General features: G+C 37.3%; 1 protein-coding gene across 9 annotated transcripts in view; it reads right to left on the reverse strand.

Annotated features, from left to right (window-relative positions):
• Positions 1-3,434: 3,434 nt before the first annotated feature.
• The window catches only part of sema4ab (sema domain, immunoglobulin domain (Ig), transmembrane domain (TM) and short cytoplasmic domain, (semaphorin) 4Ab), a 48,824-nt gene continuing 38,168 nt past the window's right edge, over positions 3,435-14,090 (reverse strand). For 3 of the 9 annotated variants that reach the window (XM_077196508.1, XM_077196510.1, XM_077196509.1), the window contains exons 7-15: positions 10,660-10,782; positions 10,442-10,569; positions 10,092-10,273; positions 9,811-9,955; positions 9,021-9,210; positions 8,351-8,466; positions 7,196-7,356; positions 6,939-7,027; positions 3,435-5,951 (exon numbers count right to left, since the gene is read on the reverse strand). In XM_077196508.1, coding sequence (XP_077052623.1) covers positions 5,098-5,951; positions 6,939-7,027; positions 7,196-7,356; positions 8,351-8,466; positions 9,021-9,210; positions 9,811-9,955; positions 10,092-10,273; positions 10,442-10,569; positions 10,660-10,782 — 1,988 coding nt within the window. In that variant the 3' untranslated portion in view covers positions 3,435-5,097. Of the gene's footprint in view, positions 5,967-6,938; positions 7,028-7,195; positions 7,357-8,350; positions 8,470-9,020; positions 9,211-9,810; positions 9,956-10,091; positions 10,274-10,441; positions 10,570-10,659; positions 10,783-14,090 lie in introns of all 9 variants that reach the window. The other 6 variants (XM_077196504.1, XM_077196505.1, XM_077196507.1 and 3 more) reach the window with 3 other exon arrangements.

A 14,090-nucleotide genomic window follows, 5' to 3' on the forward strand; every position in this document is an offset into this window, starting at 1 on the left:
ACCTAACTAACAACATTCAATACACTCAAATGCTGTTTAGTGTGATAGTGTAACTGTTAGAGCAAGTGAAACAGCGCTGCGTTACCTCAAGTTTAATTCGTCTAATAGACTGACCTGTGTGAGTATTAATTCAGCACTTGCATGTAGTTCGGTAGAATGAAATGTCCTTATTCCTTTATCCGCGGGTCTCGCGTTGCGTGTGGCGCTGGTATACGTCTAGCAATCGCGCCCTGCTTCACACCACAGTCAAAAACATCAATGTATTCACTCATCCATAAAAGATCCATCAGCTTGACGACAAGACCCATACTTAAGCTTAATGTGGAATATACGTCATCATTATACGCATTTGTTATTGTAAGAGGTTAGCGACCCCTGGTGGCGAAAATTCCTGCATATTGTACCTTTAACTCATGTTTCAGGCAAAATGATGAGTTAGTTTATTTCTTTTCCACCAAGTCCAGTTATATTCTATAATACTCAGAATGGAATTTTACTTCTAAAAACTAATATTATGGGTTCAATGCAGTTAATCTCAGTCGACTGCATTTGTTGCAATGTTGATTCTCATAAAAAGTGAATTCTTTAAAAATCGGTTACAGTGCAAAAAACAAGAAAAAATGATTGGAGCAAAAACCTCAGGGCTAGATTATTGTAATGCTCTTATGGGTGGTTGCCCTGCACGCATAATAAACAAACTACAGCTGGTTCAAAAGGCAGCAGCTAGAGTTCTTATCAGAACCAGGAAGTATGACCATATTAGCCCGGTTCTGTCAAAACTGCATTGGCTCCCTATTAAACAATCGTATAAATGTAAAAATATTGCTGATTACTTACAAAGTACTAAATGGTTTAGCTTCCCAGTACTTGAGCGAGCTCTTAACGCATTATAGTCCTTCACCTCTATTGCGATCTCAAAATTCTGGCCAGTTGATAATACCTAGAATATCAAAATCGACTGCTGGTGTAACAGGGTTAAAAAAGAACATTTAATTTAAATAGTTTTGATGTGTGAATTCCATGAAATAAGACATTTGTTTGTATTCAGTGTTCAAAGGCTTCCCTCCTGTGGCTATTTATGGTACTGCAGACATACTATTTTGTTGTTCTGCAGCAGATTGGACTGTCGTTGCTGTGGGTAGGCCTACGATTTTTCACGCTCTAACTCATTAACAGATTAATTGTGATAATACAATGTTTTAAGTGAATATTTTCGAGGCAATTTCTTTCATACTTGTATTTGAACGTATATTTAATTCATTTAACGCTTTAAGTGTGAACGAGTTCATTGCCTGTCTTAACATTCTGACAATTATTTGTATTATGAGTTGAGTGAATGTGTAATTTATATTTCTCTAGTCTTATAAAGGTCTGCAATAGTTTCTCTTCAGCCAAAGTGATCTGTACTTTTTTCTATTCAAAAAGGTTGCTTTCGTGTTTATTTTTTTTAGAAATGTTAACTGATGGTATTTAGCAATGGATTATCCTGTAGCCTACTAGTACTATGGCAAGCCGTTTTAACTTTTATTTATTTCCAGGATATGAATTCTTGATATCAACAAATCAATTTTCACTAGTTAAAATTATAGTTATTGATATCAGGAATTAGATTTATACTAGTAACAATGGCAATTTTTGATATCAGAAATTACATTTCCACTAGTAGCAATGCTAATTCTTGATATTAAAAAATTACATTTTTACTAGTTAAAATTCTAGATATCAAGAATTGTATTTCAACTAGTAAAAACTACAATTCTTGATATCTGTAATTGTATTTTCACTAGTGAAATGTCACCATAGGCTGCCATTCAAAATCAATTGTTGATATCAAGGATTGATTTCTTACTAGTTGCAATTCCAATTTCATATATCAGAAATACAATTCTTACTAGTAAAAACCTTTATTTTTGATATCAAGAATTCAATTGTCACTAGTTGAAATCTCTATTCTTGATATCAACCATTGAATTGTTACTAGTAACAATTTTCAACAATTGAATTTTTGACATCAAGAATTCATATCCTGGAAATGAATAAAAGTTAAAATGGCTTGCCATACTAGTACACTAATTAATAACAGGTATTTTGTTACCGTTTTCATGTAGTAATACAAGTTTGGCTGTATTGAGCAGATTAGAGTGTCACTGCTGGTCTTATGAATGTCTGCAGTAGTTTCTCTTCAGCCAAAGTCATCTGTACATTTTTCTATACAAAAAGATAAAGTCAAGTGCAAAGAAGCCTACATGTGAGTGTGTCTTTCACTATCGTTACACTGCCGGTATTTAGTTACTTTTCCTATTTAGTACCTAAACTCTGGAACAGTCTCCCTAACATTGTCCGGGAAGCAGACGCATTATCAGTTTAAATCTAGACCAAAAAACACATCTCTTTAACCTGGCATACACATAGAGAATCGAACATTCCCATTATTCAAATCAGTTAAATTATTATTAGGAACACTTCCTATAAGACCCAATGTACCCGTTACATCATAAAAAGAATGGCATCCATCTACACTAATGTTAGTCTTTCTGCTTATTCCGAGGTTTACAGTAATCAGATGGATCCGGGCCGTATCCAGATCAGATGGAGGACCTGCACCTAGACACTTCCACAGCGCATCCCTGAAGTGTCTGCAGAGGTTGTGACTCTCCCCTGTGAAGGCCTCATCGACACGACAGCCATCGGCACTGATCCTCAACAAACCAGTCTCCCTACCGGCGTGATGACTCCGGTCTTAAACCAGATGGAATATTCTGATTGTTCCAATCCGATCTGACTTCTTGCCTGTAATGCTGCCTTTATCATAATCATACACTTTTCGTTCGTTGGCCAGAGGAGAACTGGCCCCCTGACTGAACCTGTTTTCTCCCAAGGTTTTTTTCTCCATCCTGCCACCTGATGGGAGTTTTGGTTCCCTGCCACTGTCGCCTTTTTCCACATTTGTTGCCATTGGCTTTTGGCTTGCTTAGTTGGGGACAATAAATTTAACATTTAATTTAATATTCAACAATAATATTGATCTGCCTGCTTTGACACCATTATATGAGAACTGAACTGGATGATGACATCACGGTTTTATCCAGAGCGGCTATAAATATAAATTAACTAAATTAATAACTTTTTATTACAACAAAAGGGAACATCACTGAACTTAGTTAAGCTGGACTGTGACACAATTTTCTTCTGGAAACAAACTCTGTTGCATTTTCCTGTTATCTCTGTAAAGCTGCTTTGAAACCATCTGTATTGTAAAAAGTGCTATACAAATAAATGTGACATCTACATTAGAAATATGGAAAGTGCTCCGAAATATCACCAATTGAAGAGCACTTGAAAGTTCATTAATGGTCTATAGATTTTCGCATTTTGTCTTCTGATGCCACCTAGTGGAAATAAAAGCATTTTTGAAGAAAAGTTGTAGTAAACACTTTAAATCAATATCTTTTATTTTCAAAACAGGCTGCTTTTGGAGGGTATAAAAAATAAACAGAATCTTTCAATAACAGTGGCATGCAGGGAAGGTGTCTAGTCCTGTGACAGACTTCACATATTGGGCATGGATTGGGACTCAGTTATCCAGCTAAAGACAAACAGAACATGAAATTGTTCTTTGAACTACTAGAAAGAACATGTTCTCCATTCTCTGATTATAAAACACAGATTTGGCAATATCACAATTTACAAGGGATTTCCCCAGAATCAAGACCTCAAATTCGTACCGTTCAGTGACAAATCACAGAATGGGAAAGAAGACAACAAAAGATTGTTTAAGGTCACTCACACCTAGAAGTAGCAATCAGGCCCAATATACTTATGTGTAAAGGCAAAACACAGCAACAACCAATTAAAAAAACAACAATCATAATTAAGACGAGACCAAAATCAGGTTTCTTTGTCTACAATTTGTTCTGTAAAGAATTCTGTTTGCCTCAAGTATGGTAAGATGCTGAAAATGGAACAAAATGTGCATAGTTCCAGTGTTGACACAGTTACTGTGAATTGCCATTAGGTTATAGTGAAGTGGTCAATAATGAACGAGGTACTGAGGTACTGGAAAACACTTTTGAGTATTATTTTTATGAGTAAGTTATTCTTATGTTGAAATATAAATGATAGAGATACAACTACCCGTACTTACACATGACCGATCAGCACAACTTTATGCATTACACAAAATACTTGAAAAGCATCTTTGAAAGCTTCATTTTTGCATTGGTGCAAAGTTAAAGGTATAGTCCATCCAAAAATGAAAATTCTGTCAACATTTACATACCCTCGTTTTGTTTCAACCTTTTTGACTTTCTTTGTTCTGTGGAGCTTTAAAGATATTTTAAAGAATGTTGGTAGCCAAACAGTTTCGGTTCCCATTGACTTCCATTATATATAAGTGAAAGTCAATGGGAAGTAAAACTCTTTGGTTCTCATCATTCTTCAAAGTAACTTCTTTTGCGTTACAGGTTTGGAAAGAGAGGATGAGGAGTAAATTTTGACAAATTTCTTTTTTGGGTGTCCCTTTAAGACTATAAAAATGAAAAAGAAAACATACCTCGTCTTGACATTTAAAATGTGAAATAAGACAAGAATAAGGAACAAAAGGCAAAGACTAAAAAAGATGTGCGATATAGCGATATAAAACAAGGTAGTCAGAGTACTGGAAACTGAATATTTTATGCGAATGGGAAATATGAAAGTGTTTTTGAATTTAAAACTTCTAAGCCTCATGAAATGTTAGCAATTAAAAATGTTAAGGTCCATTAAAATTTTTATTATAAGATTTTTTAAACTTCCGTCCATCTATAAATTTAACTTATGTTTGCCTGAAAGTGATTTAAGAGAGGCATAAAATCGGATACACTTTAGACTGAAACAAACAGTTGTCACATAAATTACAGCTTAAATATTAACAAACTGAAAATGCACTAATACCTAGAGTCCAAGATCTTCGAGTCTTACAGTTTCAAAAAGTTTGCAATTTTTTTTTTTTTTTACCAGTTGATCAAGTGGTTCAGAGAAAGGGCTTGATACAGCGGAAGCCCAGTTTGGCTCAGAAAAGAGGTTTACAGTGAGAGGGTACCATCACAGTGTCCGCCCTCAGATGGGTGTGTTGGGTAGATGACCGTTAGAGGCGTTCAGCATGCTGTTGCTCAGCGTGATGGGAGATTTGCCGTTATGTGCCTGAACATTGTGGGACTGTCCGTTAGGAGCTTGTCCGTTCCGCTTTTCCAAACTGGGCGAATGCCCTCTGAGAGACTCTCTCTCTTGGGGCGTCGCACTTCCTCCCATCTCGGCGTTCCTGCGAGAACTAGTAGTCTGGGGGACCGTCCTGCTGTGACAAAGATGCCTGAACCTGTTAACCGCGATGGTTAGCAAGGCACTGATGCACAGAGCTAACAGAACGGACACCACAACTAGCTCCTGCAAGTAGGAGGGTTTGTTCACTTGCTGGAGGTTTCCGCCAGGCTCAATCATTCGTGAGTTTTCCTCGTTCGACCCAGACAAGCGGGTGAAATTTCTACTTTTGAACGTCGTGATCGCCAGCGAATCTTTGTGTGTGACAGTAGGATCCACATCTTCTGGTTTAGGCCTCGGCTCCGTCTGCTTGGGTATCATCCACCTGGGAGTGGAAATTGGGTTTTTATTTTCCGTTTCGGCAGTCGGGGTGCTCTGCGGGCGGCTCGGGGAAGTTGCTAGGATGGTGGGGTTGCCTTTCTGTTTAACATGGTAGACGGTCAGTGTTTGGGTGTAGCCGTTCTCCACAGCCTGACACAGGTAGTGTCCCAGGGTGGAAGGGGTCGCCACAAAGCTGAGGCTGCCGTTGTCTGGCTGAATGTAGATTTTGGGCGAGAGTTGGCTGTTAAGACGCTCCCAGTGGCGTTTGGCAAGGTGTGATGCTTCCGGGCACTGCAGGTGCACTACCTCGTTTAGAGACACAGACACCACTTCACCTGGAGGACACACAGCTGAGGAGGTCAGGGGTCAAGGGTCAGCATACACACGAAACCACGATGGCAACACAGGCATGCAGTTAAACCAGTACTCTGTATGGCACTTTTACATGAGTAAGTACAAAAAAGGGCTTGAAAAGAAGGTGCTTAACCTTCAGAAAAAGTTTAATGTCAAAAGGTCAAATTAAAAAATATACTATTAAATATCTATAATGTAATTAAATATATTATATATTTTGATTTGCTTTATATTTAAATTTACATTTTTGCAACCCTGTTTAGCTACTAAATAGTTTAAAACCATAATTTTTGTGAATATTTTCTAGAATTTATATTTCAAAAAGAAAAAAATTCAATTTAAATGTATTTACATTCAAATTTAAAACAAAAGGTTACAAATTTATTTAAGATTATGTTATGCCAAATTAGGTTACACGTTTATTATTAACAGTTACATGGAAATACTACAATACTACAATTTGTGAGAAAATTAAGGGCATAGAATGAAATAGCTTTCATGCTTCACACGTTTATGAATTGTTTTTCTTAATAGAGGTAAAATCATGTGGTAACAGGGTTGTATGTAAAATGTGTGACAGCTAAATATTATGTTTTTGGTTATGTTTTTTCCCCTTAAAAGAAATAAATAATTCAATATTGTGCCAAGATTTTGACATTGTTGTAGGATATTTTTGCTAATTTCTGAATGCAAAAATCTCATGGAAAATGCCATAAATAGTAAAGGACACACTGAAAGATCGAAGTAAAAATGAGGCAAACGAGAATATTTCAGGCCAGGGACTTCTGTTGAGTTACCAAAGCACCACATTTGCAACTGCATGAAATTAAATTGAGATTAAACTATGAGTAAATGAATGGTACACAATTAAAAAGGATAGATTTTGGACTCTTGGAATAAAAAACATCATTTATACAGTGATATAATTTATCAAAGATTAAAAAGATGTACACATAAACTGTACTCACTTGAAGGGGTTCGGGGCTGGCCAGAGCGTGACCTGGGGGTCACATTTTTACACTGCTCTGACACATTACCCTCATCTACATCCTGGACACTGTGAAAAGCAGTGAAAGGAAAGATAAAAAACAAAGGACAGGAGTATGCTGAAGCAACCCAATCAATGTGAATGTTGAAATCTGCAATAAAAGCGCAGTAAACCAACCGCATATTTAATTAGGGAGTATTTGTTAGGTTTGAATACACTCAGTTGTAAGATACTTACAGATGGCCCTGACTGGTTATATCTGTGCAGACTTTCATCACAGGGTTCCAGCCACAGAAGGGGTCTCTTGCTAGAATACACTCAGCACAGCTCCAGTAGTAAGAACAGTTGGACACGGGTACTGACACCACTCCTTCTGAAGAGCCTATCAGCACTGCACCCTGGGGAAGACACAAACATTTACAATTAATTCTTCAGACTCTCTCTTGCACCATACAATACATTTCTGTTCAATAAATTTGCAGTGCCATGATTAAATAAATACTATGAAAGAATGAAGCTGTGACTATTCACACTTTAGACATTTCCTTTTTCTTTCCTTCATAAAATCTATATTAAATATATTAATACATTTTAAATTTAAACTATACCTTTTCAAAATAGACTAGTTGGTGTTAAGGAACCCTGTAAAATTAATTTAACTCATGTACTCTTCAACAGGGTAACAAACAGATATTAATTTAAATAAGATTTAATATTTAATAAACTTAACTTATATTGTATTGTACCATAGATGTTAATTTTAAGTCAGTGAGATACAGTTCTCAGAAAAGCCACGTCTCTAAACAGAACTGTTATCTGCCTTCTATATTTATTCCAATTTAAGATTATTAGCACGAGGCTACTCAGGGGTAATTCCTTCAGCTTTTGAACAAACGTCTACACAAGTGCACATTAGACTAGAAAACCTCTCACACACACCTCCATCTAACCCAATTACAGACGAAATGTGATTGCTGAGGTCAGTACATACAGACTCATAGAATTGTGGGTCAGTGACACAATCTATTTGAACACTTTTACACAGTTTATGTTTAACAAACAATTAACAGAATAAAATATCGAATAAGGACAGAAAATAAAGTCTGTCATGAGCAACTGGGCTCTAATTGACTGAGCAGCGTGATGGGAGTGGTATAACCCAGCATTTGTGCCTTACAGCTGGGACACCAGTCACCGGATATTTAAACCAAATGATAATAGTAGCACAACAGGGGTTATAACCAAGGAATCTGATTTAATGGCTCAAAGAGTATGATATTGTGCATGTAGTGACTTTTATTGTGTCAGAGGATTACATAGATTAAATACAGACACGCACAGATGTCTGTTCCCTGAGTAAAACTAATAAATGACACTTGAAGTGATGGGTACCTTAGAGACTGAAAGCAGAATGTTCTTGACCAGCTGCGGTTGATGAAAGACTTGGATCTCTTCAATGATGTGAGCTCCGTTCTCCAAGATTACTGCTTTGTGCAGGTAGCCAGACTCTACTTGGAACATTGTTAAAGTGATATTAAGATCATTTTAAAATGACTCGAAAAGGGAAAACAATAATAAGAAACAGTGATGAAGTCACAAAAAAAGAAAAAACATTTCTTTGATGTCTGGGAAAATATATGTGTTGTTCTACAGTCTAATACGACATTCCAACCAATGCATTTAATTTTTTAGGAGTATAGGAATATTACTCATATTACATATTATATATTGTTCTATATGGAATAATATCTCCGAAACAGCATTATTTTTGTATTATTTATATACTGTTATAGCATTTATTAATATTTTTAATTAGCTTTTATTTTTATATTTTCAGGTTTCATTTAAATTTTACTTTAGGTTTTAGTCATTTTTAATTTTAGAACAGAAATTAAAGGTTGCTTCACCTTTTATTTATCTTAATCCTTTTAGAAAAACATTGTATTATGATACTTTCAATAATTTAAGCAATCAATAAAACTACTGACAAAGAAAAACGTCTACACTATCAGTCTAATTGTGATGATTTTTGATGGGGACACAAATATTGACCAATATTTACCCGTGAGCAAGTAAAGCACAGTGTAATCTCTGCCGCGTGCTCCGCGCACTCTTTGAGCTGCGATGTTGCTGTAGCTCTTATCAGGTGACACCATCGTAAGGGCCTGATTGACCGGCGCAACACTTTTATCAGCCAGGAAGTTGTCCTTAATAAAGCGCAGAGTGTTGTCCGATGCATTATGGAGGCCACACTGCAGAGATAAACAGCAGAAATCTGAATGGTTTGATTTAAGGGCATAAGAAAACAGAATAAGAGAATTTAGTTATTAAAATAAAATAAAATATAGTTTGGGCTCAGTAAGATTTTTAATGTTTTTGAAAAGAAGTCTCTTATGCTCACCAAGGCTGCATTTATTTGATGTATACACATTAAAGAACATAATATTGTGAAATACTATTACAATTGAAAATAACTGTTTTCTATTTGACTATATTTTAAAATTTAATTTATTCCTGTGAGGACAAAGCTGAATTTTTAGCATCATTACTCCAGTCTTCAGTATCACACAATCCTTCAGAAACCATTGTAGTATGCTGATTTGCTGCTCAAGAAACATTTCTTATTATCATCATCAATGTAGAAAATATTTGTGGAAATTTTTCAGGGTTTTTTGATTGAATGCTTTTCAAAAGAATAGCATTTATTTGAAATAGAAATCTTTTGTAACATTATAAATGTTGTTACTGTCGCTTTTTCTCAAATGAAGGCGTCCATGCATTGATTTCTTACTGACCCTAAACTTCTGAACGGTGTAAACTAAATTAGAATAATAAAATAAAGGGGCACTAACCTCTCCAGGGTTTGCCATTGGCTCCTGTACCCGTGTGCTCCATTTCAGAGTGTCCCGATTCAGAACCTTGTAATGTCCTGTAAACACATTTTTAATGTCTTTGAGGCTGAACGCACACACGGCTGAGCGACCCAAGTTTACTCGCCTAAAAAAAAAAAAAAACACAAAAACTGAGGTAAGTATTTTTAGCAAAATGGCAAATTATAAAATAAATCCTCACTACTTTCAAATATGGGGGAAAAAAACAAAACAACTCAGAATAATAAAGCATGTTTCCTCACCACTGAGAACTGAAAATCCCATAGAATAGGATTTCGTCCTCAGACGCGCCCTCCGGTGGCGGAAGGCTAACAATGTCCTGTAGGACGTTGTATGGCAGCTCTTGGGCAGCTTGACATAGTAGCTGAGCCTTGGCAAAGGTGGTCCAGCGTTTCTGGAGAGTACGCTGCCCACCCACATCACTCTAAAGAGAGATTAATACCTACTGAGAATGATTTTTTTTTTTTTTAAACCATCTCAAATGAAACTAATCTTTCATATGTGTTTGATGAATCTGTAAATGTGCTATCTAAAACGCTACGTTATAAACATGCTCACATACACAAGAAATACAGCAACAATCAACACTTACTGTGCAAACTTGGGCAACGCGAGACACTGTAAACTTCTCAATGAAGTCATACTCTTTTCCAGTCTCACTAAAGAAGAAATAAACCTTCTCCTCACTGGGAGCATACGTGGAGCTGATGAAAGTAGGATCTGGAATTGTGTAGTGAAAAAGAAAGTAGTGTAGTTATAAAGCGAAGCAAAGCGGAATCAGTAAAATCACTTTTCTTGAAGTTTTCTTACCTTCTAACCAGCCAAGCGTATCATCCAGTTTCAGATCAACATGGCTGCCCTCGCTCAAGTGGCGTGAAATGACAGGTCGAGTTCCCCTGTAGTCTGCCACTGTTCCGGTGTACAGTTCTCCATCTGAATCATAAAGAACCATTATATTGTGCTAAACCACATACAAATACACACAAACATATTTATCTCACCTAAGCATTAATAATTTCAGTCAAGCTAAATTTATTAGCTTAAAACACAAGATCTCATTGGAGGTTTTGGAAAGTTGTATGGACTCCTTTTATGGTGCTTTTTGGATATGGGTGTTCTTTCACTTTCCTTGTGTGGAAAACAACTGCTTGGATATTCTGCCTAACATCTCTTCTTTAGTTACAAAAACATGTTTGGCAAAATTAAAATTTTTGCATTCATGTTTTTAAAATGTTGTGGCACCTTCGGCCTCACATTTACAAATAGAAAAGTTGGAGATAAAATAGACAAGTCAAGAAAGACATCACAAATGAAATAAACTTCAATTTCCATAGATAAAGGTTCTAAGCGTGTGGTTTTACAGTCATGCCATAGAAGAAAGAATTTTGGCTTCCTCAATAAACCTTTCAGTGAATAGTTCTTAAAATTTTTATTATTATGAAGAACATTTTGATAATCGGAAGGATCTTTTTGCACTATAAAGAACCTTTAGTGTAATGGATGTTAAAAGTTCTTCATGGAATTAGATGACAGTAAAATAAACTTTATTTTTTACAGAATACTGTAAAGGCACACAACAAACAACAGTGTCTGGCAACTGCGGTTCATGAATGGCTTTAAACAGGCTGTAGGCCTGTCCGATTGATGATGAGGTAAATGTGAAGTGAACATTCTCAGGCCTCATGTCTGAAGTCACATGTCAGCCACCCAAAATAAGTAGATCAGGACTAGGATTTAAGAGCAAGAGGATTAACGGTGTCTGTTCACTGAGAGAAATCTGCCTCTCTCTCTTTCTCTCGTTCAACCTATTCTTCATTACGACAAGGCCAATTTCACACCACACACATAAGTAACACGAAGGTGAGGCATCAGCAATAACTACAATAGTTGTGTTGTACTTTCACACTGACATTGTTTTTGCAACATAACAGAGCTGATGCTCTATATGGAAAATAAAGTATTTTCTGGGTTGCTACGTTAAAGGTGCAGTGTGTCCATTTTAGAGGCATCTAGTGGTGAGGTTGCGAATTGCAACCAACAGAAGTTACGGTGGAAGTCAGCAAAAGATGTCGTCGTCTGAGACAGCAGAGAGTAGCCAGTTCAGCAATGAGGTTCTTTTACAAAGATAAATTAATAAATTAATGTTTCCTTAATTATTTAGTAAACAATATGTTATTGTGAATATTATAGTTACTTGTTCATCATTGTGCCAGTGTTTAATTTGCTGACTTTAGCTAGTTGCTTTGCACGAAGAACAACATAGTGACAAAACGCTCTGTAGAGCTGTTTGTCCATTTAGGGCTACTGTAGAAACATGTCTGCGCAAAATGGCGACTTAACGTGTAAGGGGACCCGTGTTTTTTGTAGATAGAAATGCCTCATTCTAAGGTAATAAATGAAGATCTGGATACGTCCAGTGACTGCAGTGAATAGTGCTGCTGGCAACAAGGGAAAGACCTTGTGACAGCCTGGAGAGACAGCTGACAGGAGGAAAGAGACTCCAATGGGGCTGGTAAGGGTTAGTTACCCTTGTCGGCAGTATCCAGCTCTGTGTTTACAGGATGCTGGAGACACCCGCCCAAGGCTTCTGAGAAATTAAAGAGAAAAATACCCCTAGAGTCTGCGAGAGCAGGGGCGGAAGATGACTCAATGTTGGACAACATGGTTAACGACGTTGGAATGGAAACGAATATGAGTATGGAGAGTACTTCACAAAAGACTAGTTCAGGTTCTGCAGTTAGCAAAGTCATTGAACTCCAAGCTTGTGTCTGTGGCTGGAGCAAAGCAACAACGGTCAGGGGGTTGAAGAATCATCAAGGGAAAATGAAATGCTTGAGGGAGAAGGGACAAGGGCCTCGCATTGATCAGTACTTCTTACGAAGTCAGTCAAGTCAGTCTAATGAAATCCAGCGACAGGAAGCAAACCACAGTTCGCAGAATATCAGTACCCCTGTCATAGAGGAGATGAGGGTTTGCACAGTTAGTGATGAACACATTGATACTTGCGAACCCGGTCAGACTAGCCAGCATAAGAGAGAAAAGAACCTCAACGGGCATAGGCCTGGAGTTAGATGGCCAAGAGCTTGTGAGAAAACTGAATGGGACACGGTAAACACAGATCTATGCTCTGCATTGTAAAGATTAACTAGTACAGTTGAAAAGAAGCTGGATAAATTTGGGGACATCATTTACGCATATGGAAGTGAGAGGTTTGGTGTGGAAAAAAGGAAGGAAAAAGTACAAACTACTCCTGCTGTATCTAGACGGCAGCAGAAAATTGAAGCGTTAGTTAGAGAAAGGAGACAGCTGAGGAAGCAATGGAAAAAAGCAGAACAAAGTCAGAAGGAGGGACTCAATCTCTTACAAAGGGCCATAAAAGATAAGCTTGCAACATTACGCAGAGCTGAGCGCCTACGGAAACGCTACAAAAAGAAGGAGCGTGCGAGGGCTAATTTCTATAAAGACCCAATCAAATTCGTAAAGAAGTTATTCACCAGTGAGAAGAATGGCACTTTAAAAGCATCTAGGGTTGAGCTAGAGAGATATTTGGAGGAAACGCATAAAGATGCAAAAAGGCATGAGCCTATGTCAATTCCGTCAGATATCCCACCTATCAATCCACCAGAATACCAAATGGAGGTCTGTGCACCTAAGTGGAAAGAGATAGAGCAGGTTGTGAGAAAGGCAAGGGCTTCATCATCTCCATGGCCTAATGGAGTTCCGTACAGAGTGTACAAGAGTGCTTACGGAGTTCTACGAATTCTGTGGAAATTGATAAAAGTGGCATGGGAAAAGCAGGTTGTACCTAGAGCATGGTGCCGAGCAGGTGGAGTCTTAATACCTAAAGAAAAAGGTGCTACGAGCATCAGTCAGTTTCGTCCTATTTCACTATTAAACGTCGAAGGTAAGATTTTCTTCAGCATTATTGCGCAGAGATTGTCAACCTACCTATTAAAGAATGGCTTCATTGACACTTCAGTTAAAAAAACGGGCATTCCAGGGTTCTCAGGATGCTTAGAACACATCAATGTTATCTGGCAACGAATTCAATCAGCTAAAAAGGAGAGGAAGGAGCTCCATGTGACATTCCTGGATTTGGCTAATGCATATGGTTCAGTGCCACATGAGCTTCTTTGGGCAGCATTTGATTTTTTTAGAGTACCAATGTCAATAACAAATTTAGAGAGAGCCTATTTTGGAGATTTACAATTTAGTTTCTCAACTCCAAAATTCAGCACCGC

The sequence above is a fragment of the Siphateles boraxobius genome, unplaced genomic scaffold, assembly GCF_051911475.1.
Source record: "Siphateles boraxobius isolate OS27281-9 unplaced genomic scaffold, OSU_SipBor_1 35, whole genome shotgun sequence".
Taxonomy (NCBI): domain Eukaryota; kingdom Metazoa; phylum Chordata; class Actinopteri; order Cypriniformes; family Leuciscidae; genus Siphateles; species Siphateles boraxobius.